This window comes from Ischnura elegans, chromosome 7 (assembly GCF_921293095.1).
Source record: "Ischnura elegans chromosome 7, ioIscEleg1.1, whole genome shotgun sequence".
Classification (NCBI taxonomy): Eukaryota; Metazoa; Arthropoda; class Insecta; order Odonata; family Coenagrionidae; genus Ischnura; species Ischnura elegans.
Genome location: NC_060252.1, coordinates 3,397,232 through 3,424,709, shown reverse-complemented (window position 1 = coordinate 3,424,709; position 27,478 = coordinate 3,397,232). Strand labels below are relative to the sequence as shown.

General features: G+C 43.2%; 2 protein-coding genes across 2 annotated transcripts in view; one reads left to right on the top strand and one right to left on the bottom strand.

The window, feature by feature from the left end:
• LOC124161873 (N-alpha-acetyltransferase 15, NatA auxiliary subunit) overlaps positions 1 to 27,478 on the bottom strand; it is a 215,476-nt gene that overhangs the window by 74,224 nt on the left and 113,774 nt on the right. The gene's annotated exons all lie outside the window — the stretch shown is intronic.
• On the top strand, positions 7,306 to 21,543 carry LOC124161874. The gene is made up of 2 exons (XM_046538106.1): positions 7,306 to 7,565; positions 19,087 to 21,543. The coding sequence occupies exon 2, from the start codon at positions 19,093 to 19,095 to the stop codon at positions 21,376 to 21,378; it is 2,286 nt and encodes a 761-aa protein (XP_046394062.1). The 5' UTR covers positions 7,306 to 7,565; positions 19,087 to 19,092; the 3' UTR covers positions 21,379 to 21,543.

Here is a 27,478-nt window from a genome sequence, read left to right as displayed (position 1 = left end):
TCAACTGGTAGAGCACCTGGCCGGCAACCAGGAGGTTCTGGGTTCCAGTTCCAGTCAGGCCGCATTTTTACCCTCTGATTTTCTGGCTTTTTCCATCTACCACAGCACCGTTGTCCTCGTCCTCTTTCTATTACTAGAGGTCCGTGAAAAACGAAATAACGCGAAATCGGCAAAAAAAAACGAAATTTCGCGTTTTGTGCGATTTTAGGTGGATTAGCGAAAAAAATCACATCAAATGAGTCACAATCTATTAAAGCCTAAGCCTTCATTGTTTAACGCTGCTGACGTTCATTTGCTTTATCTCATTACGGTTCCAAGGTCAATTGGCTCGTTTAGTCTCGCGCATAACGCACCCGCGTAATATCGCACACTGTAGTGACTTCTGCGCCAGAATTTTCCGCTAAATTTATCACAGCCTCTCTCTTCGATTCCCATGTATCAATCCTGAAATATTTAGAATGAGGCGCTTTCTCACCTGAAGAATTAGGTATTATGAATTGAAAATGTGCGGAAGAAATTTAACGCGGCCGCGGAAGACCGAAAATACAAGCTCACGCGTCAATTCCGAGCAGTAACTCCGGTGACTCACCGCGACGCATTAGACAGCGTTATTGGATAACTTGTTGCAGGAATACCTTGAGTGTGGGTCTAATGTAACAATTTCGTTGACTTAAACACGGCCGCTGGCTGGGACCGGGCCGCCGTTCACTGCACGGCCCACAGCGTAGCAGAGAGTCGTCTCATCTGAAAGCGGCCTGAATTTCACGACGTGAACGGCGACCGGCGAAAAGTCGTTTCGTCAGAAAGCGGCCTCAATGTAGCACTGCCTGTATTTCACGCCGTAGACGGCGCACCGCCGGGCCGGATTGAAATGGGCGCCGTGGTGACCACGGCGGCCGTCAACGCCGCCATGCCGTCAACTGCGAGATTTGATTCGTTTAAAGACATCCATAGACACGTATGGTTATTTGAAAGCACGACCCAGACGGCACAGAATCCTCCGTATCTAATTCGTATGCAGATAGTATCCATTGACTACTGCTCCGTCGCTTTTCGTCAATGGATACTATCTGCATACGAATTAGATACGGAGGATTCTGTGCCGTCTGGGGAAGCGCTAGCAGGGGAGGAAGGGAAGGAAGGAACAGAAAGGATAGGAGGAGAGGGGGTTCTCCTTATTAGCAGACGGATCGTCGGATATTCGGCTCTCCACTGAGCTACAATGCAAACAAAATCATTTTAACATTGGCCAAATCTAATATCTTTTTTTCATGTGAGAAAGCTTTTCATTCTAGATGTTAGTCATACATTTTATTTATATGTAATTCGTGGAAAGGCAGCCTTGATATCAGCTGTTCAAATTCGTTAAATACCATGTAAACAAAAGAAAAACTCTAAATACGAACGATTATGAGACTTTGGTGGGTTTATTGTATATGCCACCTGAAAACAGCCAAAAAGTCCGTCGTGCATAGATACCTATTAATTAATTACTATATATCACTTCATGGAAGGAACATTGTAACGAAGTACATATGTATAACCAACTATGTCAAATGATTTTTGCGACAGATATGCTTATATTATGCTTTCTTATGTTTTTATATGTAAAACTGCTGTCAGGAATTTCATTTGAAAAGGGAACTAAAAATTTCTTAACAGTCTAAACCCATACCAATTGCATAAAAAGAAGAATAAATAAGATTTATTCATGTACAAATCAAAGAATAGAAAGCATTTATTTTTGTTGAAAGAAAGAGACCATCGGTGAAGTGGTATTGCACCCTTGTTCGAAACTTATTTTATTGCTGGCATTGATAACTCAATATTTTTATCCATCTCACACCGAGCATCATTGTAATATATGGTAATGAACAAATTGATATTATTAATAGTGACTCAGGAGATGTTACAGAATTAGATCTCAAGGATAATCTGCAGACCAACAAAACAATTAAAAATCTGACGCACAAATAACCAATAAAATGCTGGTAGAATTTATGCCGCCTCCCATCCCACACGCATATTGTGGTGGAGAGGAAAGTTAACTTCAAAACTAGCTTCAGTATTAATGGGGAAGCGTTGCTAATGGCTTCCGGGTGCAGCTGCATGTTGCCCCTCACTGCGAAAACCTACGTTCAAATTAATGGGGAAGATAATTAATCAGTATTATTCTGGTGGTAGAAATTGTGGTGGTGGTAGTCTTTAATTTTTTAATTAAAAAAAAAACCGGATTAAGAATAAAATTTCCTTTAGAATGACGCATTATTCATAATTATGGCATGCACTCAAGTCCAAATATAAATTTGCTAAGTCCAGCGGCACATCATTTTGACGCCGACAGTACACGAGAGCGGTTGCACGGGTACGTCAAGCATGCAGCATTAACAGTAACAATCGCAGTTACGTGAAATCGGTCGATTTTGAATAGCTCAGCGTCATGGAGGAAAAATTTTACGCGAAATATTGAGCCAAAAAACATTTTTACCAAAAAATATAAACATAAACGCATAGTAGAACATACTTTTTATTCGGATTTTACATTCGGATTTCATATATTTTTTTCAACTGACTGCTAATTTCCGGGTTCTCCAGCCGCGTCTGTCGTTTTTGGTTGACTACAGTTTCGGAAGCCATCCTGCTTCCGTCTTCAGGTCGAAGGTGAGAAGTTTTAATTTTTTGCCGTCTTATATAGCACTGGTCGATATCCTCCTGTGCGCTGATTGGTCAGAACTCTCTTCCAAACGTTGCTGATTAGGTAGCCGTTGTCCCTGTTTATATTTTGTGTTTTGTCAATTTCAATTGCTTCCCTGATTTGCCTTGGGCAGTAGCGACTCTCTTTTGCCACTATCTTCGCTTTTTCGAATTCAATGTTATGGCCGGCCTCACTCCAAACATGCCCTGCAATGGCTGACAAGTGCAGTTGTTTTTTATTGGTAGCTCTCACATGTTCCTTCATCCTTGTCGCCATTCCTCGGCAAGTTTCGCCAACATATGATTTTCCGCAGGAGCATGGCACTGTGTACAAGCCTTCGCATAGTGCCTGCGGGATACGATCTTTTGGTCCAGGTACAATGTTTTGTATCTTGGTCACGCAATTGAACCTTGTGACCACGTCATGCTTCCTAAGGGAACGAATTCACTTTGAGGGAACGAATTTACCAAAACAGGCTGGACCTTCACCGATTATCCGAGGAACTCTACAGGATTCACTTGGAACTTGCAGCTACTCTTACTGCCAGTGATTGGGAGACAATTGAAAAGCTATCATACGAGTCATCACGTGCCTTGGAAACGGCTCACAGAGAAATGCAGATTAAGAAGTACGAAAAATTTCTCGCTCGTCAGCACCCAATTTTCGACAAAGGCCCTGAAAAGGACCGTTGCATCGTCAACCTAACCAACATCATACTCGACGACGCCACTACTGCAGTGCTAGCCAAAGGACTAACACTGGCAGCGTATTCCAAATGTGGTCTAACGAGGGAAAAGTAGCTAATTTCTCTCACTTTGTCGTCGCACTTTCCTAATATTCTTTTAACAAAACCAATTTTACGATTAGCTTGACCGGTTATTTCTCGAATATGTTTATTCCACGATAGATCATTATTGAGTCTAACCCCTAGATATTTCACGGATTCAACTGCCTTTAACTGCGTGCCCCGAATGATATAGTTACGCTGTAGGGAGTTATTCTTCTTCCAGAAATTCATTACGACGCATTTTTCCAAATTTAATTCCAACTGCCAAGCATCGCACGAAGCTTGGATAGCAGCAAGGGCATTCGTTAGTTCATCTATATCTTTGCTGGAACGGATTTCTCTGTAAACTACAGCGTCGTCTGCAAATAATCGTAACTTACTCTGCACTACTTCGCCAATGTCGTTTATATAAAGAAGCTATCGGACAACTTAAGCAACAAGTTGAAGTTAGATGTTGACTGTGCCCTAGAAGGACAGTAACTCGGCAAAATCTATACGGAATGACGATAAAATATTATAGTTTTAGAATTTTGACCCTCCCCCCCTTAATTGCATTTGAGCGAGGGTCAGGGGTTCACCAAGAGGTCTCAACATTTTCAGGCCTTATTTTTGATCGGTCGCACATTTTTTTTTCATTGGGCCAGATGGATTTGAAAAAAATCAATTTTTCCGATCCGCCCTACTGTGCACCGGTGGGCTCCGATAAACGCATGTAAATCGACGTGCACCGTGTGCCCGTATACTTTTCGCGCGCGGAAGTTCGTCTACTGCACTCTATTTCTAGCACATTAGCAACATATTTTCGTTCTTTCAATATGTAAACTTTACCGGGGCAGTAAATGGTAATACTACATTCATGTTGAACCCGAAGAACAAGTGCAACTGAGAAAATAGTAATACATAGTGGCTGGAAACAAACACGTATCGTCCGAAACTTTTTCACTCACTGTATATAAGTATGCTCGTATTATAGACTCAGATATAATATCACTGTTGGATTTTGAAACCCAAATAAACAGCATAGCATCCAAGTATCCTGAAAGAAACTTGATAATAGGCGGATACTTCAGTGTACGATTATATAGATAGGGAGAAGTATTGTTTCATTCGTGAGGGGTGAGATAAAGTGATTGGCGAGGTGGTATTGCATGCTTTTACAACAAATGAATTGCTTCAAATAGCATACTTATCTAACAGGAGAAAGTATTCTTGATATATTAGCGACAAATTTAACTCATTAGGTAATAAAGGTGAGCACTGTCGAAGGAATTAGTGACCATAGAGTAGTAACTGCAAAGTTTTCTCTAAATACCGCTGAAATATTAAAAAAAGAACTTATCAAACAAATTTTAAAGGACAATTAATAGCTTTGTTGATTGCCGCATAAGAATTAAAAGTACAAATAAAGATGTTTAAGTTCATGTAAGTAATTGAATGTTGAAAAAGTTTCAATTCGTGATCTTATACAGAAATGACTAAAGAAGTTTTAATTTTTAAAAGAGCTGATTTTGCTGGGTTTAAGAGTCATCTGAAAAATGGCTTTCCCGCTTTTCAAGAAACAATAATGAAGTTAAATGTAGAGGGTACTCGGAAAGCATTTATTTCGCTCGTAACTTAGGGAATAATAAGCGATATCACTTAGAGTGTTCGGCAGGGGTTGATCAATCACCAGCATGCAATAGGATTCGCACATGTACACCACTAGGTCATAAAAAACGTTACGTACATTAACAAATGTTTTTACCGCATATCTACATCTACAAAATACCCTGCGAGCCACCTCTAGGGTGTTTGGCAGGGAGTGATCAATCACAAGCATGCAGCATGTAATTGGACTCCCACATGCACACCACACGGTCCAAACAACGCCACGCAAACTAACAAATTATACTACCATATGCTGGTAGAAATAATAATAACATTCATAAACATGCATTTAGTTTTACATAAGTTAGAAGGCTACACTACAAGTCATCTAATCTATTTATGAAATGTAACGCTGCCGTAATAATCTCATATTGACCGTGAAAAAAAGGCATTCTGAATCTGTCTGTTCTACAGTCTATCTCTCTTATTTTACTTATATGATCTGATCTTCCGTAGTATGTTGGCGTCTGTGAGATATGGCTAATTGTGTAGTTTCCTTCACCAAAGAAAACGATAGGCACTGATTGCGATTCGTTACCCACCATTAGTGTATTCATAATATACATATTTTTTTGTTTTAGAAATCCCAATTTAGACGAATGGCAATGGTCAGTTTTATCCATACTTGAAAAAGGCCTGATTGACGCCCATGCGATTCCACTCCAAGTGACGTCACAGGGACCTAGTTTCTATACGAGTAGATAGGAGTATTACATCGTCTGAGATTACTAATGCATTCAAGAGGCACAGGGCTCAGGGAAACATGTCTTAACAATCTACTATAAAAACTGGCAAAGGTCGGAAAGTTTTCTTCGTTTGATAAGGTTTTAATAATCCTTATTTAAGCCAAGCGCTACCAGCTAGCAGGGTACTCTGCTACCTGCTAGCATCCTGCGTCGTATCAGCGCTCAAAGCCTCGCCCCAAGGTCACCTCACTTGCGGCAGCGGGATCCAGAACGACGTCACAGGGAGTTTTTCCCAGAATGCATACTTAGCCGTCGCGTTTTCGCACGCTTGAAAATTTGCACTTTTCACTTAATCACGAAAAATAGATATTGTAATTTAAAAATATACAAGCGTGAAATACGTACTCTAGGAGTTATAATCTTTAGATTTAGGCAATAAAAAAATAATAGGAAACCACCCTATTCCCCGAAGGAATGAATGGTCTTCAAAATCCATCAAAATGTTTGCTTTGCCACAACTCAGTATTTAAAAAGTTGCGACCCCATGATTACAGGGCATAAAGTGCTTAACCTTCATCGTCCTTCCTGCGGTTCCACCCAATAATGTTTTCGTTTATGGCCTTGCAGTCCCTTTATTAGCGACCACTGAAAGACACTTCGCTTAAAATCGGCTTACAATGAGTTTCGTCCCTCGAGAGTTACCAAGGGCCATTTAAATTCCCGGCCGAGCAGTGATACGCCTGGGATTTGAAGTCGTCGTCCTTTAAAGGTTTAAATTGTCTCCCCTCCTCAAGTAATCCTCCGTAACGGGCTCTAATTTTCGGTTACCACCGTAAATTTCTATGTATCACCTATCATAGTATCAAGCTATCGTTACTGATGAACCATGAGACATTTTAAGCCATTTTATACAATGTACCTACCCGTAGTCAACAGAAACACGTCGATGGCAATGTTTTTAATTAGAGATGTTCCGGTTATTTTTTCCCCTCAACTAAAATAATGCATTGATGTCTTGAGACTTGACACACAGAATAAGCCGCGCGAAGTTATATATTTGTTAATGCTTCTGGAACTCTGCCACCATTAGACTTTAGGAAGCGACGAATTCTTTTCTTATCTGAAAAAATTCCTGAAATTCCACATAAAAATACTTTCGTTTTTCCGAAGCACAACCATAAAAATAAAATTGAAATCACACATAGAATGAGGCGTGCGACAAAGTAAAAAAATAATACTGCGTTGGAATGTGCCATACCATTGGAATATTTCCCGCCGTCTAATTAAGGGTGGGTGGGGGAGGTGGGGGTGGCTCCCACGTCGTGTCGTGACGTCACGGGGCGAATGAATGACGAGCGGCGCGCGGGAATGGACGGAAGGTGTCCTTGACGCCAAGTCCCCCCCCCCCGAGAGTAGTCTCTCGCCCTTTCCCACGAACACCAGCAGCGAGGGGAAAAACCGAAAGTCGCTCACCCGCCCCAACGACCGCCGCAGAGAGAGTTGTGTGGACGACGACAAGAGAGCGTGCGAGTCAGTCAGTCAGTCAGTGGGTCGGACGGGCGACGGAGGTCGGTCGGTCAGTGAGTGAGTGAGTGAGTGAGTGCGTCGGTCGGTCAGTCTGTCCGTCTCATCTGCTGGGGCGAGTGAGTGCGTGTGGGACTGAAGCGGGAGAGGCATGGGAGGTGGAAGCAGGAGGAAGAGGACGACGACGGCAGGCAGGTAGCGGCGGAAGGGGCGAAAACCCCATCTGGTGAGCCACAACAGACACATCATTGCACAGTGCACACGCACACACGAAGGGGTGGCCCCCTAAGGGAGGAATGCGATTTTGGACGTGTTTCATGGACTACATGCGTAGGTGGTTCAGGTCTAAAGGCTTCGGTAAACTAATCCGTCACAGCTGATGCTCAAATTTATGAACGCAATGAAGTGTACAGTGTAAGCACCCGAAAGGTACAGAAAAAAACTCTTCTTTCTTGGTTCCTACATATTCCGTTCCAGTGAGCCAAAATCATTCCTGCATTTAACACTATCTGGCAATGACTACTGCACCGTGTATCCAGGCCTTATAACACAAAATATAATCAATTGGAGCAGTTTTACTCCCCTTATGTTCATTAAGTCGCAAGCAGTCGGGTACAGGGAAAAGCTTATGAACCATTTGCACGCCCCGTTACGCTTAATGGATGATATGCTTCTAATGAAAAGGGTAATAGTACCCTGCGTGGGAATATTAAATAGCTTAAATTTATCAATGATTTTTCAAGCAGTCTCAGACGACCTTAGTCACGTACTAACTTCATTTTACTTCAGGCACTGCGAATTCGAGCAATCAATGACGTATGTTAAACATATGCTTATAAGTCACCGAATTTACTTGCTAATAACATAACAAGTACTGCGGTGACGTCCTACAAGATATAACGATAACTATGTTACACAATGGACATTATTTTAGTTTTTGCCAATCCGACAATTATATTCGAGTAGCAATGGTCATTAGGCCATCATTAGACAAATGCCACCCAAAAAGAGCGTCTACGAGCATGAGGATTTTTCAAGTGACCGTAACGTAGTACGGAAATCCTCGTTCCTAAAAGAAGAGCAAAAGGAGGTTGAAGAGGGAGGGGCGTCCCAACGGCAGTCGCCTTCACACGAGCGCACTGCACGTGCTCTCTCTCTTTGACTACGCAGAAAAATGTAGCAATGTACCTAATTAAATCATTATTCATCAATTCCAGGAGTTTTTTTCCCTGTCGAAATTCAAAAAGAAAGCAAAATTTAAAATCCAAGCATTCCTTGCTTTAAAACCGGCATTATTAAAAATCACAGAAATCTCAAAAAAAAAAAAAAAAACTAAGCTTGGGGATGCCCGAATTGAGAGCGTGAGCAACCGTCTCTCGCATTCACTTCCACAGCCTTCCCTGTTGCTTAGCAACTTGCCCCCACGACCTTCATGTCGGCCGAATTACGCACCAATGACCTCGCCTTCTCCATTTTCCCTCTCTTTTTATGAACGCAAACAAAAAACCGCCTACCTCACAATTCGAACTCACCAATGCGTCCAACTAATATTTAAACCTTTCACGGTGCGCCTCTTAAGTTTTCCCTGGCCACTTCCACTACAGATTTCTTCAACCCAGACTTTTGGCAGACCGACATTAACCCGGTTGATGTGCGCTGATGTTCGTGGTCCGAGCCATTGTCCTTCTGGGGAGCCTTCGAAGGCGACGAAAGGCGAGGCACAGGTTCTCCGCCCCACCCACCCTCTCAAACTCGTGCAAATTCATTCCGTTGATAGAAAATCGCTGCTCACGCACGTGGCGCCACCTCCCTCGGCTGCACGAGAGAGAGACACGTGAGGAGAAGGAGCGCGGAGAGAGAGAGAGAGAGAGGCCAATTCACAACCGAAAAATACATCGAGAACTAGAGAGGTTGCATTTACGAGTGAAGGCCGGCTTGCAGAAAAATATTGTCAACAAATTTAAACCAGAACGAATGAAAAAATAGTTCTAAAGTCGGTTGGCTGCCGTAGCGTAGATACTCCCTCAAATATAACACCAGAACGCAATGAAATGAACTCGAGTTTAGCTGTTAATTTGCCGCATCGATTACTTTTCCCAAGTTAACTTCTCAATTCCATATTACATCCACGGTGTTTTCCATCCAGGCTCTTCCACGATTCACGGTTAGAAATAGCAAAACAAGGTTGCCAAGCGCGCGAAAAAAAGTAATACGATTGTGCGCGAAGTTTCACGCTGATTATCCGGATGATTCAAACCCCTTCAACACGAAGCATCCGCTCCGCCCAGTGACGTGCGCGTGAGCACTGGACTCTAAAACAAAGTGTTCCATACAGATAGGTTATCGCGATTTTTTTCTACAGCCGACATTGAGAATTAGTAATTAAAAAAGACGGCGGGAGTGGGTTGGCTGCATAAGAATTTGTAGAGGCGGGCTTCATTTCGTCGGACTAGGGTAGAGGAAGGGAGGGAAAGTATTGGAAGCGGGGAGATGGGACGACACCGATGGAGGGAGCTCCGGTCAGTCAATCGCACTAACAATAAGAAAGAGATCCTCATTCGAACGAGTAAAGCGATTCCGAAATGAAATATATAACGGCAATTTCGTGATTTTTTACACATTTTGTAATTAAGGCTAATGAATAAATTCGATAAAAATCGTACAAATAGAAATTAACACCTAAAACTCATTGAAAAGTTTCTGAGTCAAATGGTAACGACAAAAGATAACAAATAGACTCCCAAAAATTCGATTATTACAACAATAGGCGCATGGGCGCTAAGGCAGCAACGCCGGCCATTTTTCCGAAGCTACACTTCACATTGATTCGCCAATCCATCGGCTCGATCATAATTCATGGATAATAAGAGGCGATGGATGACACGAAAGGAGGAAACAACGCCGCCGCCACTCGCGCTCACCTTCACTCACCCGCCCACACACACACACGCGAGCACAACGGCGATGACCCCGACGGACGGACGGACGCAGTGAAACGGGAGTTTCCCCTCAACTTCGTCGCCGAAACGTCTTTTTACTCAGAGACTGCATCAAGGCACGTGCTACACAACAATATAATAGCCCGTGTTAAAAATCTCTCAACCAAGCTGAAATGAGAAAGTGTTTCCCAATGACTCTGGCATACATTACTGATCGCGTTCACCAGCCACTTCACATTTAAATACATTTGCTCGAGCTGTGAGAGGACGGTGCAGTCATCCGGGTAATCGATTCATTTGCATCATTTTTTTTTCTTTTTTAGTTTATCATTTCATTATATGCTATTGTTTTACTTGCTTTTGTTTCGATTAGCAAATTTTGTCACATTTCATCGACACCATTCAACAATTGAAACAGTTAAATACAACATTAATATCCAGACCACTTCCCGCGGCGCCAACCACAAAAATGTGACGGTGACAGACGCATTCCGCAAACAACGTTTACTTAAAATGGAAACTATTCCGACGACATTGATCAAATCATAAATTGTTCTTCGCTCATGTATTGAATGTTTAATATATAACAGAATTAGAGCTTTTCCCGGCGTATACTCTGCAGGAATAGTTGTCAGGTTTTCCACAGGGTGTAGATTTGGGTCACAGGTCCCAATGTTTCGATAATTACGTCCGCGATCGTCTTCAGGGGGTGGAATTGACGACGGCGGACTCAGCCATCAAAACTTTGGGACCTGTGACCCAAATCTACACCCTGTGGAAAACCCGACAACTATTCCTGCACTTCAATATATTGTTAGTAAAAAAAAGATGCATACTTACCAACCGAAGACACTTAGGTGAATATACACTTCTTCAATGAATTCGTCTCATACGCGGGGAATGACAATACCTTTTGTAGGAAATAACCTCTCATCAAAGACGACCATAAACTTTGATTGCAGCGTAACTCAACGATGATTTTCTTTCCTAGATGATATTTAAGGCACTTGGTGAGAGCGACATCGACTGAAGTCAAATCATGTACTCGTGCTATCTACCATAACCGCAAAAGAGTAGCAAAAAATAAAAAAATAAAATAAAATTAGAAATGAAATGAGATGGCATTTTTGAATCTTAGCACAATGCAAACGGAAAAAAATTATTTTAAAGAAGTATTGACAGTAGTCGCCTTGACTAGTTTCGAAACTGGTTCGAACTTTGGCACTCTGACGTGTTGACGAAACTTTTGACTATATATTTGCAATCTAAGTGGTCAATCCTAAATAAATATATTTATTTACAAATAAAAGATATGTGAGATGCATGTGACAGCCGGGAAACTAGATATATTTCCGTAATTTTGGCGAAGTCGGTGTAGTGGTTTTCGTATTGCGATCTTGGCACCAGAATTACGGTGGTCACCTCGCCAATTTCAGGCAGTTTTTCGCAAATATCATGAACTTATATTTTCCTATGTATATTAACATTTGTCACAAAAGTTTGCTTCTACTGAGTGCCGTCTCTACAAGGTCTTGTTACAAACGGCTTCGATAGCTCGAAAAAACCGCAAGTCTCAAATATCTCAAAAACGCCGAGTAGGAATTCCTTTTTCTTTGCATCATTGAAAGTGAGTCTTCCAAAGAATATCTGACCACAGTTTCATTAAATTCTTGTTACTTTTACCGAGGCACTCCCAACTACCTTAATAACGTTTGTCCCGCCCAATATCCTTTGAGCTAATACCGGATATATCGGGCGCTAACGATAATACAATGTTGTGAACGATTAACGGTCTAACGCTTTTCATTATAGGTTCGATGGTTCTGAAATTAACAAGATTACTACATGATAAGATTTTCACTTGAAATTTTAACATAATCCGCGTGTTGATGACCTTGAAGAACGCCAGTATCTCTTATTTAGCAGTCGGATTTTAATCAAAGAAATGCCTCGCGAAACGTGCACTACAGCGCTGCGAATATAATTTTGCCCATACTATTATACATACTGTACATGTACACATTTGGAAGCACCGTGTTCCATACTTCATCCTCCCCTTCATGGCTCTGCTCAGCGATTTCCACACGTGGAACACGCGACATGGAGGAAACAAATCTCTGGTCCCAATCCATAGGACCTCGCGTATGGCGGGATCATTTATTACATGCACCTTTGCCCGCTCATTTAAAGCCCTGACGGATGACCAGAGGCGCGACTGGTCAAGGACCAAGGTGATCCGACAGCTGGCAAAAAAATACAATGTGGCCTAACTACATAATAATATAAATTATCTACCATCATATTAATTTTTTTACTGATGACCGTATTCCTTCATTTCCGTATTTATAATCTTGTAAAGACAGCCCTGATCCAGAGGAACAGGGGGCCGGTTTGTGGCCTCATCTGGCCCACGTAAAAGAAATAAATCAAATCACATAGCTGCATACTAATCCTTCACTCGCACCCCAAGTCGCAATTTAATGAAAGCATTCGGCAGATGGGTGGCAAAGGCAACTCATTCAAAAATTTAGTCCTCTTCATTGATCAGCCGTTTTCTAAGAATTTAAAAATGAACGAAAAAGGATGCCACCCATATTTCATGAGATGGTGGTATCATTAAAATTCTGGTGAATATGTCGTTCGGAGGGACCTAACGGAGATATCGGAGGGAAAGAATTGCTCATTAATGTGCAATTGACAAACAAATAAGGCACGTGAAAAATGCGCGCGGGGCGGGGAGAAGCGGTCGGAAGAGTCATCGACGTCATCAACTTGAAAGCGAAAGCGTTGAAAGCCCGTCGATGTTTCGTTGCGAATAGCAGGCGAGAAACGGAAGAATCCCTTCATTTGTAACACTCGACCGCAACCGCCAATAGTAAAAAGGTGAACTAGCTGATTGTGGCAGTTGGTCGGATAAATTATTTCTCCCAGTGTATTTTCTGGTAATTTCAAAGTCAAGAATTTTTTTACGCTGCTAAGATGAACAAAAACAGTTTAGGTCATACCGATGAGCTTCAAACCAATTTCCCTTTCACGCAAAGTCAGATTGTCAATATGCACGTGAAAAATATATAAGTTATGATTAATTAAAATCAATTCGCGTAGTCCACAACCCACGCTGGCATATAGGCAATGTGACCCCGAGTGAAGTAAGCATAGCATAAATTGGTAGAAAGCCCAAGGGCCAACTTAAGATGGCAAGAGACACGTGGATGGAAGCAAGAGCGTTCGAGCAGACTTGACGCTTTGATTGGAATAAGGGGTGGTGATGGCATATGACAAATGCTATAGAAGACACCACCCCCCCACACGGATTATTTTTGTTGCAGGCAATCGGTCTCCAAAAATGCCCGCACCGAGGGTAAAGGAGAGCGAGAGCGATGCATTGATTTCAAACGTGTGTATATATATTAAAAACGCCTTCAACGACACCATCTACCGACAGAAGCGAGGAGTCCCGATGGGAACCAGAATGGCCCCAGCCTACGCAAAACTCTACATGGGTCACCTGGAAAACTCTTTTTTAAATTCCCAAACCCTTAAGCCTCTCCTGTGGGTCCGCTTCATCGACGATATTTTTTTACGATGGGCCCATGGGCGTGATTCGCTAGACACATTCATTGCATCTCTCAACTCCACCTCATCCGTTTCTTTCACTTCATCAATTTCTGCTTCCTCCCTTACCTTCCTTGACATAAACATCCGCCTTGAAAACAGTACCTTCAGCACCTCCATCTACAAAAAACCCACCAACCATGAACAATACCTGCACTACACCAGTTGCCATCCACCTCACACCAAACACGCAATACCCTACTCCCTATCAGTCCGTGCCCATCGCATCTGCAACAATTCACTATCTCTTCAAAGAGCCACACAGAACCTCCATCATGCTCTCCTCAAACGAGAGTATCCAGAACCCCTGCTTAAAAAGAAAATACTCTCTCCCTCCGAACAGTACACCCCACGCACCAAGAAAGAACAAACCAGGAAACTTAATCTCACCACCACATTCTTCCCGGGCACTCAAAAAATTTAAAAAATATTAAAAGATCTGTACCCTATCATCAGCAAAAACAAAATCACGGCTGCTCTTCTTCCATCCTGCCCCTCCATTGCCTACAGAATAGCACCTAACTTAGGTAATATTTTAAAATCCACCCGCCCCCTCCTACGGCACGCACTGCCCCCACCTTCCTCCCTGACTCCATGCAACCGCCTCCGTTGCAAATGCTGCCCCCTTCTACGCCCCACCACTTCACCTGTCATCAATAGATCCTCCTCCACACCGTCTTGCACTTCCTTCAACGTTGTATACAGGCTATTTTGTAATTTTTGCCCCTCGTACTACATAGGAGAATGTACCACACCCATATCCATCCGAATGAATAACCACAGGCACTCCTGCAAAACTCCCCCCTTTCATGAACCCATCCCCATTCACACTTCCTCACACAACAGTACCTTCGACCAATGTTTTTCCCTAACCTTCATTGAATTTTTGCCAGAGAGGGCAACTATCATCGAGGTGAGGACTAGGGAGATGGCCCACATCTGGGTTGAAAGGGCGTTTGAAACGCCCGGGCTAAACATCGCCCATTAAAAGCCAAAACAAACCCTACCCTCCCTTTCCCCCCCTCTCCCCTTTATACTTCATTCATTCACACGGCGCCTTAAGCGCAAACATACATATAAATTCAGAGGTAAGGAAAGAAAGGGATAGGAACATGGAATAGAAAAAGGACGAGGACAACGGTGCTGTGGTAGGTGGAATATATATATATATAAATATATAATATATATATATAATATATATATACACTTCGAAATGTTCCTCGGCGAGGTAAATATCATAAAAAACCCTAGGATGGGCAGTAACAGAACACACAATAAAGAATAGAAACTCAAACTCACTAAATAACTAAATTTTCGGTGGCATTACCACCTTCCTCGGAGTTAGGTAGAAGACTCATAATAATATATATATATATATATATATATATATATATATATATATATATATATTCAATGTTTTGTAGAAATGGGATGCAACGTAGCACATAATATGAGGTTCAAATCACAGACACTAAACATAGACACAAAAAAAGGAAACACTCACACGAAAAATATAACTGAAGACTTTCGTAGTTGTAGCGGAGGAAAAATGGTGGACGGGGATTGGTGGTGTCTGATGACCGGCTTTTTATATCGGCTTATCCACCACTCCCCTGTGCATCCGAATGAACGGGCATCGCTCTTCGTGCAATAGCGTTTCTTCTATTTCTGCTTCCCTTCCAGTCGCCGTTCATGCTTCCTACCACAAAGCTCTGTATGACCAATGCTATAAAGTGGGAATATTAGCCTCCCTCCCCCCGTCTACCACCCCCCTTGAGCTGAAGGACTTGGAGCAGGCATGTATTTGGGCTTTCCGTGCGTTTTCTGGACCAGGAATCAACCGCGCCCATTAGATAGAACACCATATAAGTATGTGGTCGATCGAGGCGAACGAACAAATTAGTGCGCTTTAATCAAGAATTTGTCCTCTAGAACGCGAGGAAGGACTCCCCATAGTAATCGATCAAGTCGCATTTTAGAGGTCGCCCTCTACGAGCTGTTCAAAACCAAATGCACTACTAAATATCTAGTTGATCTCGCTCGCTTTCTTTACCTGATTTCTCTAACTCACTCCCAAAAATCACTTTCGCCCCTTAGCTTCTCACCCCCTCAATTAATATAAGCGCAGACGTACGTATGTATGAAGAAACCCGCGATAGAGAATCGCATTCACCAGACACACGTTGTGGTAGCGAAAATTCTTTCAAACACTGCAGGTCATCCATTTCAGCTCTATTGCATTGCATAGCACCCACTACAAATTTTGAATTTAAACCACAGACTAGCACTTCAATAAGCAGGAAACATTGCAGCCTTCAAATAAAAAAGAAACGTAGGTGGTACAGCGATTGCAGTCGAGTAATAAATCCCTCAATTACGACCATGTGTACCTCATGAAGTATTTCAATGATAAGGTATTATCATAACCCAGTTAAAAGTGTTAGCATACTTATTTTGACAGCAAATTTATAAAATTCACAGCATGAGTGTTGATTCCGTGCGCAACCTGCGACATTAAGCCGACTTCACAACAGCGGACCAAGGCTGCATTCCTACCCGCCCAACGTTATTTCACTTCTGGATGACGGTTGCCAGCACTTGAAGACGAAGCGTATATATATAAGAAAGCACAATTTTACGCTAATTTCAGTTTTAACAGATTCGGGTATCGTTAGCTCAGTGTTACTTTCAATGAAACCGATAGAAAATTGCACTGAGCGGCCAGGTCGGTTAACGTTAACGAAGGTGTGAAGTGCAAAATTATGTTTTACTAAGGAGATAGCAGTTAACTTCCGCAAGGAGAGACGATTTCTAAAAGGGGCAAATTACGTTTGGAAGGGGGCACAACCAGTGATTGCATGTCTCTCTCCTCCGCAATGCTGCCACTCCTCCTCGCCCATAAGGCACGCCGACACCGCCGCCTTTCGAGGGACGTTTGGGCGGCGGAAAGTCGGCTAATGTTGCGAAAGCGCAGCGGCCACTGGATTGGAGGGGCATCGAAGCGCGGACCGCGAAGCAGAGGCGAAGAAAGCGCACGGACCGAATTCGCCACGAAAACAGTGTTAAGGTGATATTGAGCGGGGATAAGCGGGCGAAGAGACGAGGGAGAGAAGAGAGAGGAGCACATGGGCAATTGCACGTAAAGGAGGAAAGCGAATCGAAGGCGAAGCGCAGGTACGCGAAGGAAGGAATCGCACCACCTCAATTGCCTCACTTTCACTAAGAAGACGATAATCACGGATCCATCTCGGCTGACCTGATTTCCAGCCTACACACAATCCCAGCCCACTTTCCACGTCCGCTGCTATCGACACGAGTGGCCACTTGGAAAGGAAACTCGAAAATTCAATGTGATAAGCTTCAAAAAACGTCAACCGAGGAGAATCGTCTTTCCCTTCCTCCCCACATTCCCTTTACTTCGCTTTCGGAAATTTAAAAAATACACATTATTCGCGCAAGAGGTAAATATTGTGAGCAAATTTACATATTTACAGAATGGTATGAACGTAAAATGGGCAGTGCCTACATATATGGCATGTAGGCAGATGATGTAGGTGGATGGTTAGGTTTACGCTTTGCCTAATTCCTTTGCTTGCCTAATTCCTGCAATCTAAAATGTTTCCTGAAACAGACTACTCATTACGTTCAGAGATCCATTTAGGTGCAATTCATGCAAATTCAGGTAAATTTTCCATTTATGGCGGCTGGGATGCCACGGAGAAAAGCGATGGCAGCTATCGCATTCACCAACGCGAATTGTGGCATAATTACCACGGCTGATTCCTTGACGTTTTTAAGCAGCGAAAGCTTCGTCGCCACAGCATTGCAGGGAGAGGGAGTCCCAAACAATCGCTTCACTAAATTACACCAAAACATTATTACTTATAAGACACTGCTGGATCATTGCGCAATTACTAACATTTCACAAAATTCATAGCGACATCTTAAAGATCTTTCCCGGTATTAATTAACATAATTCCCATGAACTTTGTTTGTAGACTAAAAAATTAGTTTTCACGGACTTAGGATTGCTTAATGCATATGCACATCAGCAAATCTCAGGACTGAACGTAAAAATATCGTAACTGGAAGCTTCCCCTGCAAACAGCTCCTCTCTTAAACTCACGTAGAGAAAAGACAGAGGCGAATGCGGACGCACTTATCACATTCTACTCGTGGATATCTTACGGATTGCGCCAAAGCGCCTCGCTCTGTCGCCGTCTCCTCCCACGACCACCAAATGTCTATCAGATTTGTTTCCAGTTTAGAGTTCGTACAGAAGTACGAGTGCGTAGTGAGGGTGTGGGAAACCCTTGGAGGTAATCGAGCAGCAGCTCCTTTTAAGTGCTCCGTCAAAAATCGAGCGGCCCCGTAATGCGGACCGCCCGGCAAGTAACGTCACGATCATTGCTGATGACGGTGGAGCGGTCGCACGGCACCCACACGGCGCGAAAGCTTCCAGGGAGATTTGGGAGGCATTGCATATGTTTCCAATGGAAACCATTTCCTTGCGAAAATTTTTAAATGTGGTTAACATAATGAAAGGATAACTGAGAAATTGGAAAACAGCCTAATGTGCAAAAGTTATAAAAATTGAGGAACCCCCATTCATTTGTAAATTAAATGTCATATTTAAGCTCACGACAAAAAGATCGGAATTGCAATACTCTAGCATCCGCAGGTCTGACGTCATATTTTACGTAGCGAGGAATTGTTTACGAGGTGAACTTTCTGGGGGACTTTTGAAACGCAACGACCTGGGACACATGTATTGCATAACACATTTGGTGAATTAAAACTTTCCTTCGATGAGAAGTCTTGTTTTCCGCTTTAAATACTAGTGCGCCACCAACACACTGATAACGCGAAGCCTTTACTCATGGCAAACAAACTAGACATCCAATTCATGTACAAAGCAAGGGATGGGCTTGAGACTGGTTCATTCGAAGGAGGGAGGGGACACTAACCTACTCATTCTACCTCATCACACAAAACGACACGGGACAAGATGGCCCGGGTAAAATTGAGTCGACCTTTTTCGATAAAAAAACATGGGTTGCCTAGCCTAACATTTCAACTATGTAAAAACGTATTCAGCTTGCCAGTTGTCCTGACATTGCGAGCACAACTGAGAAGTAGCTCCCATGTGGCCTGCACTGACACATCCACTGACTGCACGCTCTCCTTTCGCAGTTTCCGATGGACGCAACGCACCTGCTGATCCTCCTCTCGCTGTTCCTGTGGGCCGATGGCGATCTCTCGCTATCGGGGGCCGGAGAGGGCAAGCACCAGTCGTCGTCAGCCGAGGAGAAGAAGTCGCTGGCGCAGCAGGTGGCCGAGGGCAAGTACGGCCTCATCCAGGATCTGCAGGGCCGCCGCCAGGGCAAGACCAAGGCCGCCCCTGGCGTCCTGAGCTACGCGAGCAACGCGGAGGTGCCGACCGACACGGAGGAGTCACTGGGAGGCCTATCGGCAGAGGAGATCTGGCTGGCCGAGGACCACCTGCTCGTGTTGAGGGGCGGCGGTTTCAAGGGGTCAAGGGGCGGGGGGGCCAAGTGGGCCCCCATCGACGACTTCAAGGCCCCACCCAGGCCCATCAAGATCCCTCAGCGGCCCAAAGTGCCCCCGCCATTCCCCGTGCAGTTGCGCGACGGAGAGCCGCCCAGGATCATCGGGGGCGCCCTGCCCCCCCTGCCCCCGCCCCCCCCAAACAACCCAGACGACGAAGACGACCCCTCGCTCTACTACCCGCCCCCCTACGACTTCAAGTACGAAGGGGGCGGGGCCAAGGAGAGGGGGGCCGTGGGGCCGGGGCCACTCGTCCCCGGAATAGTCCTTCCACCACCGCCCCACCTCTTCGCCCCCCTACGCACCACAAAACCCAACACCACCACCACAACACCACGACCAAGCACCACGACACCACGGCCAAGCACCACGACGACGAGCACGCCGGGGCCCAGCTACCTGCCGCCGTCCAACGAGGTGGCGCGCGGGCCGACTCCGTTGCGGGTCGTTTACGTGTTCGCGGAAGAAGACGCCAAGGGGCCCACGGCCCTCTACCAAGAGTACTTCGAGGCCCGGGGTCAGGGCGCGACGGCCTCTCGCCTCGGCGCCTTCTCCGCCCCGCCGCAGCACGATAGAGGGCGCCAACTGTGGCGAGACGCGAAGCCGGAGAGCGAGAAGAATGGCCACTGGCAAGTTGCGTCCAGCCCAGACCGAGACCACCACTACGGGGACTTGAGATCGGGGAAGATTGTCACGAGCACGCTCGCACCACCGCTTCAACAACAGTATTACGAGGGGGCGATCAAGAGCGGAGGCCATTACCACCGGCCGGGCGCAGCTCTGAGAAGTGGCATCGTCAACGCAACAGGAAGACCACCACCACGACAACAACACTATTATGCGTTGGAGGGTGTTTTGAGATTCGGCATTAGCACGACAACAGCCAGGCCAGCCCAGCAACACTATTATGCGCCGGGGGGCGCAGATTTGAGAGGCGGCATTAGAACGTCCAGACCACCACTACGACAACAGTATTATGCGCTGGAGGGAGATCTGAGGGGCGGAATCAGCACAACTGCCAGACCACCCCAAGACGACGGCTACTACCGGCCGCGGGGGGGAGCCGCCGCTTGGATTAGACCACTTGCAGACGACCACTACGATGGGGCGATCACGAGCGGCATCACTACAGCCACACCACCCCAACAACAATATTATGCGCTGGAGGGAGATCTGAGGGGTGGAATTGGCTCCACAACAGCCAGACCGCCCCAACAACACTATTATGCGCTGGAGGGAGATTTGAGAGGCGGCATTAGCTCCACAACAGCCAGACCTTCCCAACAAAAACAACAATATTATGCGCTGGATGGAGATTTGAGGAGTGGAATTCGCTCGACAACAGCCAGGCCGCCCCAACAACAGCACCAACAATACTATGCTCTGGAGGGAGATTTGAGAGGCGGCATTAGCTCCACAACAGCCAGACCACCCCAAAAACTGCAACAACAATATTATGCGCTGGAGGGAGATTTGAGAGGCGGCATTAGCTCGACAACAGCCAGACCGCCCCAACAACAGCAACAACAATATTATGCGCTGGATGGAGATTTGAGGAGTGGAATTCGCTCGACAACAGCCAGACCGCCCCAACAACAGCACCAACAATATTATGCTCTGGAGGGAGATTTGAGAGGCGACATTAGCTCCACAACAGCCAGACCAGCGGAAGACGTTTATTATGGGGCGATAGGGAGCCCACAGGACGAGTACTATTACGCGGTGGGCAGGGCACCCACGCAAGACAAGCACCAGTACTACGAGGGTGGCAGTGCAACGGGTGCTGTGGTGTCCTATAGGCTGCCGGGGGCGGACGGTAGGGGGCAGGCGAGTCACTACTATTTCCTAACGCCCGTCTACGCCACTTCCAATGACAAGGGTCAAAGGGCGTGGGTGGGAAGTGCATTCTCCAAATGATGATAATGAGTGAGCTCAAAACATTTGCTCGTGAGCGCCCTCGTCAGGTGGACGGATTCCAAAGTGAGTGAGTGAGTGCGTGCGTGCGTGAGCAGTGTGTGCACGGACACAAAGAGACGATGTCGCCCGCTGTTCTTGCCCAATAAATGATGAATTCATGATGGATACAGTCTTCCAAGTCAATGAAAAAACCCTGTCTTTCATTAATGCTGGCATCTGACCAGCTGCTGAACAAAAGCAATAATCCCGAAGCCCGTAATACGCTACGGGGAGCAAAAATGTCCCTCTAGACAGGCCAGAAATAGGACAGTATTACAAGTACTGGGCCACAATTTCCCGATTGAGTTAACTGTCTCCATCGAAAGGGATGGCTCGAAGTCGCTTTGGTGCATGCCTTCCCTGAGGTGTAGCATCAAATCAACTTGGCGCCGTCCATTTCGGCCACATTCCCACTGAAGTTTATGTCTCTGAATTTTGAAGATTTATATGTATAATCTCAGGTTATCTCGCACATTAAGATTTACATGCTATTTTTTTCTTGGTGCCTTTCCATTTAATTTTCTTCCTCCCATATGCACACAGTCAACCTAACTCAGTCAATAACCCAGTATAATAACCTTTCCTCCAGAACTAACGATGATTTAGGGATTGTTGTTTACATTATGCACAACGTTTTTCGAATTATGTACACTAAACTTTATTTTTTCTTAACTATCAACGGCTTACTTTCTGCTGAGACCCGGCCATCTTTCTCGCAGCATTCTTCCATTGGTCAAAAAACTGGCTCCATAAGGGCCGCCTTTGACAAAATAAGCCGAGTAAGAAGGTAGAGGGCAAATATGGCATCTAAAGGCATGAAGTCATCCGCGCCGAAAAAGTAGAAGGTTGAAGACTGGCATCCACTTCCTGGTTTGGTTTTCACTTTCCTCTTCAAGACGACCGCACGACGACGCGCTACAGAGAGCTGAGCAGTACGTGATACGGACGCTTGGGGGAATTTTGATTGAAAATCGCTTCACGCGGGATATTTCGTCACTTTGCACGACTATCAGCAGATTAGACACCGTTCGAGGCATAGGGGTGTTTGCCGAGTGTGACGAAGGATTCCGATACAACGGCACAATCTAACGGCAAAAAAAACGAATACAGAAAGTTAATCGGTACGAATGAATTTCCATGAGATTTTTTCTGTCAGAAGTACTGCCAGCGAGGGGGATTGGTTAAACAAACCTCTCCGACCTTCTGCAGCACTCTTTTGAGGGGGCCTTCATGCATTTGAAATTGCCAAAAGCTCCTCGTGAGGGAAAGGAAGGCGGCGTCGTGAAGTAGAAGGCAAGTGAAGGGTGGGTGGGGCCGGTCACGGAATAATCGGAGCACGGGCGTGGCCATTCCTTGCAACATCGAAACGCGCCCTTCAAATGCTCGCTTCGATATGCTGCAACCCACGTCCACCAACACGTAAGGTGCCCGCACGCATCGCTACCACCGCGAGTCAGCAGTTCTCATGATCGCACACCACGTGGACGGGGACCGTGGACCCCAACAGTTAAACTTGGACTCGAGGAGAATACACGCAGGAATAACTGGCTTCACACGAGTAATTGATTTTCGAGAATAAAATTGTCCGTGACTTCATTTTTTGCATTCGTCACTCGATTTTCAGTATTTGTGGCCTTATTTAAGATTTTTCCATGATTTAGCATGGCTTTCGGACGTTACTACCAAATTCCGAAAACAACAACCCGTAAATGAGACAACTATAATTCGCATGCACGAGAATCGCACATGTGCAACCCCAGCCCAATACGCACTTCTCCAAAGCAAGTGCCATGTGAATTGGGCCCCCCGAAATAAGGCAGTCTAATGCGAACTGCGGTGTGGTGCGGGCGGGCTGAAGTAGGGATGTTGGTAAGTACGGGGAGGATATTCACGAATAATATATTCAAAACCGAAAGGACAACGAGAGTCACTAGGTTCAACTAGCGAAAGAAGATGGAACTACTGACATCGCCAATGGTTTGTTTTGCTCACTTTTACGGCCAAATCCATCTTTAAAACAATTAATTAAAGTTTTACAGATTTCATTCTGTTGGCTACTATTGTCAAACTTCGATTTTTACATTGATGTAAAATAACTTCTCTTTATTAACGTACCGAGAATCCGTGCAAGTCAGTTAGAAATTCTTGCCATTAAGTGAACTTCTGAATGCTATCTTGAATACATTGAAGAATTCCCAAGCAGGAGCATAAGTCAGTAAGTCCTGTTTCATGTCTTCAAAAACCACGACAACATGCCCAAGAAGACAAACGCAAAAAAAAACCCTGAACACCGATCTAGTTTACTTTGAACTGATATTCTGAGGATGTAAGGAAGGAGGTTTCTACACTCTATTCAGTAATAATGCAGCTAATTACAATTGCTTTATACAAAAGCATGGGAATCGATGAAGATGCTTTCTAATTCGCTTTTCTTTCTAACTTCTTATAATGAAGATATGTCAACACTCATCAGACAGACCCTTAACATTCCAGAGAGTCGAAATACACTCATGGATGGTTCCCATTCTTAACTAAAACACCAAAAAATCATTTTACAAAAATATTGATCTGATCCACAGCAATTCACAATTATCCTTTTTTCCATAATCAGAGGTGAGCCGAATACATTTAAATTGTATATTCCATGCAAAATATAATTGAGGGGGTGAGAATCCAAGGGGTAATAGTGATTTTGCTTTCCTACTTCTGACTTTAGTACAGAAATTAATAAAGAAAACAAATGAGATAAACTAGACATTTAGAAGTGCCTTTGATTTTCCACTCAATGTCTGCGCAGAACAGAGATTCACTTGTATCCCTTGGCCACCAAGTTATTTTATACATTTCTTCTATCAAGTCCTGTAGCTAACTCAGTTCAGAGAAAAAAATCGCTTGTAGTGCTTGGCTTTTCAGCCCCTCAATTCTAATTTCAAAATCCTATTCAAAATCACAAAATACTATCTATGCTTGTAACAAAGTCAAATTCTCTAATACCACCAATTTTTTTTTTAATCAAGCTCCTTTCATGGTGAATTATATGCTGTATGGTTGCAGTTATGCATACATTTATTGATCACAACCTAGGTTTCAACATAATTTGTCATCTTCACAGTTTAACACCTGTATTTCGATTTTTAAATGTACTTACAAATTACCAACTATATATTTAAATTTATTTAATTATAATATGTAAAACACTTTCAAAATTAATACTTTTTGGGATAACTGGCTTCACACGAGTAATTGATTTTCGCAAATAAAATTGTCCGTGACTTCATTTTTTTGCATTATTCACTCGATTTTCAGTATTTGTAGCCTTATTTAAGATGCACATATTACAGAAGTATAAAAAATACATACCTCAAATACGTGTATTAACATTACTGCCCACCTTAACCTACAATATATTTTGAATCCAATTTTTTTTTGTTTTTCAACTGGTAAGAGCCGTAAAGCAATGGTTTTTGCTCATTTTTTAAGCTAAGTCCACGTTTAAGACAATGAACACAAGTTTAATTGATTTTACGCCATAAGCCATCATACTTATAAGATGACAGTCCACATGTATTCAATTTCAGAGAGGGGAACACTTAATGATCATGAAATATGAATATCTTACCTAATATTCTAAAAACAAAACTTTGTGTAACTCATAAATGCATTTTTTAAATACTTAAATACAGTAGAATCCTGATTTAAGGTTTTTCAGGGGGGACAAAATTTAAAACACTATATGCGGACAAACACTAAATGAGGACCTGCCATTTTTTTCAGGTTTTAGGGTCTGTAATGATTGGAATGGCTTTTTATGAATAAAAAATATTATTTTAAGTAACTAAAAGGAGTCATATGCACCAATAAACATTTTTCATATATTCAATGTGCTTAAGAAGGTTGGAAGAAACTTTTCAGAAAACGGCAAAAAATGGGATATAAAATTAAATATGATGAGCGATTTGTGGATATTTTAAGAATAAAGAAAAAGTTTTATTATAAAAATTATCTTAAAAACATTACAGTACTAGGAGCCGACCAATAGCAAATGTAAAAAAGAATTGCACATGAGGAATATGATGAATTTGGTGATCTAATGGGCAATCTTTTCAATTTTCATTAGGCATTTACTCAGTAACAAAGCAAAAAAATATATACCAGAAATTAAAATTATCCCAAACAAAAAATACAATGCATTAGCTTTATGCCTATTCATGAATCCAGTACATATTAATGTAAACACTTTTAAGAGGGGCTAAAGAGTTATTTTTTTCTGAGATTTTACTTTGCTTGTTTTTTTTGCCATAACTAAGAAGCAGTTCATTTTCTAGTTTTGATATTGTCAATAAAATCGATTGATTGTTCTCAACAGATGAAAAGCAGGATCTTAATTTATCTAATCCAAAAACAGACTCTGAAAACGTAGCCACTGCCGGAACTTCCTCAATCTCATCCTCCCTGCAGTTAGAATCTGTGTCATTTATTTCACCACAAATTTCACCTATTGGGACAATCCCACTGGTCTGCACTTCATTATCACATTCAACAAAATCATCAAATGATACATTAGAATTACAAGTTTGCCATTCATTATCATCCACTAAAGTTTGTGAATCACAATCTATTTCAGTGGTATTCAGGAAACCCGCTTTTGTGAAACAGTTTGTGATGGTTGCACGATTCACACTCTCCCATGCACTTGCAATAAAATGGACGGCCTGTAACACATTAATTTTGGCTTGTTGTTGCCCACAATTTATTGAGACTATTGCCTTTCTTACCAATGCACTTCTGTAAAGTTGTTTGAAAACTTTTATAACTCCCAAATCCAATGGTTGTGGAACACTAGTGCAATGGGGAACTTGCATGAATTTTTTTTATTTCATAGGCGGACAGAAAATTATTTTCTGAATACAACAAAGAAACCGCATGTAAATCTGAGTTTTCCTTCGCGAGATATTTAATGATAAATATAACGAATTTTAAAGCACGGGAAAAACTCCCTCACCCCCCAAGCCACTGCCGACGAAGCCTCGATGACGTCAAAGGTGCCTAAACATCACGCGAAGCTATTGTTGTGATTGTTTGTAATAGTTGCCAGCAGTTGTGAGAGCTTCGTTTGTTAGACGTGTTGATTATTTTATATTTAAAGATAAATATCCGACGATAGACGCTTGGAAGCCCTCGTATTTTGCATTATTTATAATATTAATATCTGAGAAGGGCATAAAATATAAAACTGGAGCAGTTAAACCAAAAATTTGATAATACCTAAATAACATCGTTGTAGGAGTCTGAGCCACGGCCATTGGAGTGGGGATACGTTAATTGTAAGTTGATGTTATCGACGGCATATTATTCATTTAAGTATGTAATTAGAACGATTTTGATGTTTACTAATGTCCGCTTAGCTTTTATATACAATAACTTCATCCGTTTATTCGTAGGTACCGGAGAATTAGTCGTTTAGGACTGTCTGTGCTTGTATTATGGGGTGAATTCAAGTCAATACAACTTTTGCTCGCTGATTGGAGACATCTAGGAACATTTTTGTGCCAAAATAGTGTTATTTTCAACGTGACATCTCCCATTAAGCTACTGCTAATAATCACAGTGCCAGTGGTTGTAATGCACAAAGTTTGACAAGGCTTAAAAATATCGGCCAAGAGTTATCAGTGTTCCATCGTGATTGAATTGTAAAAAGTGCTATTACGCTATCGATAAATGTCCAACAGTAGTGTAAAAATTGTCAGTGGCGTGCTTATCTCCGTTGTTCACCGTAGATATGACATTTCACGATGACGCTATTGAAATAAAAACTGTGTGTGAAGTTTGTTATTCCATTATTTCAACGAAGTAGTGAGAAATGTCACCTGTGTCACTTGTGTGGGCTAATTTAAGGGTTTAAATCAGTGAATAAATAGTTGTATTCATCATAACGAGTTCTGTTATTGTAAGTTGTACGTGATGAATATAAGAATGTGATAGTGACATCCAGTTTTTGATAAGAGTATTTGCCTATTTCCCACTATATTTTTATGGTATATGCTAGTATATTGCTTATGGA

What these genes read in the sequence shown, in the direction of transcription:
- LOC124161874 (XM_046538106.1), top strand. Translation starts at nt 19,093, where the DNA reads ATGGACGCAACGCACCTGCTGATCCTCCTCTCGCTGTTCCTGTGGGCC.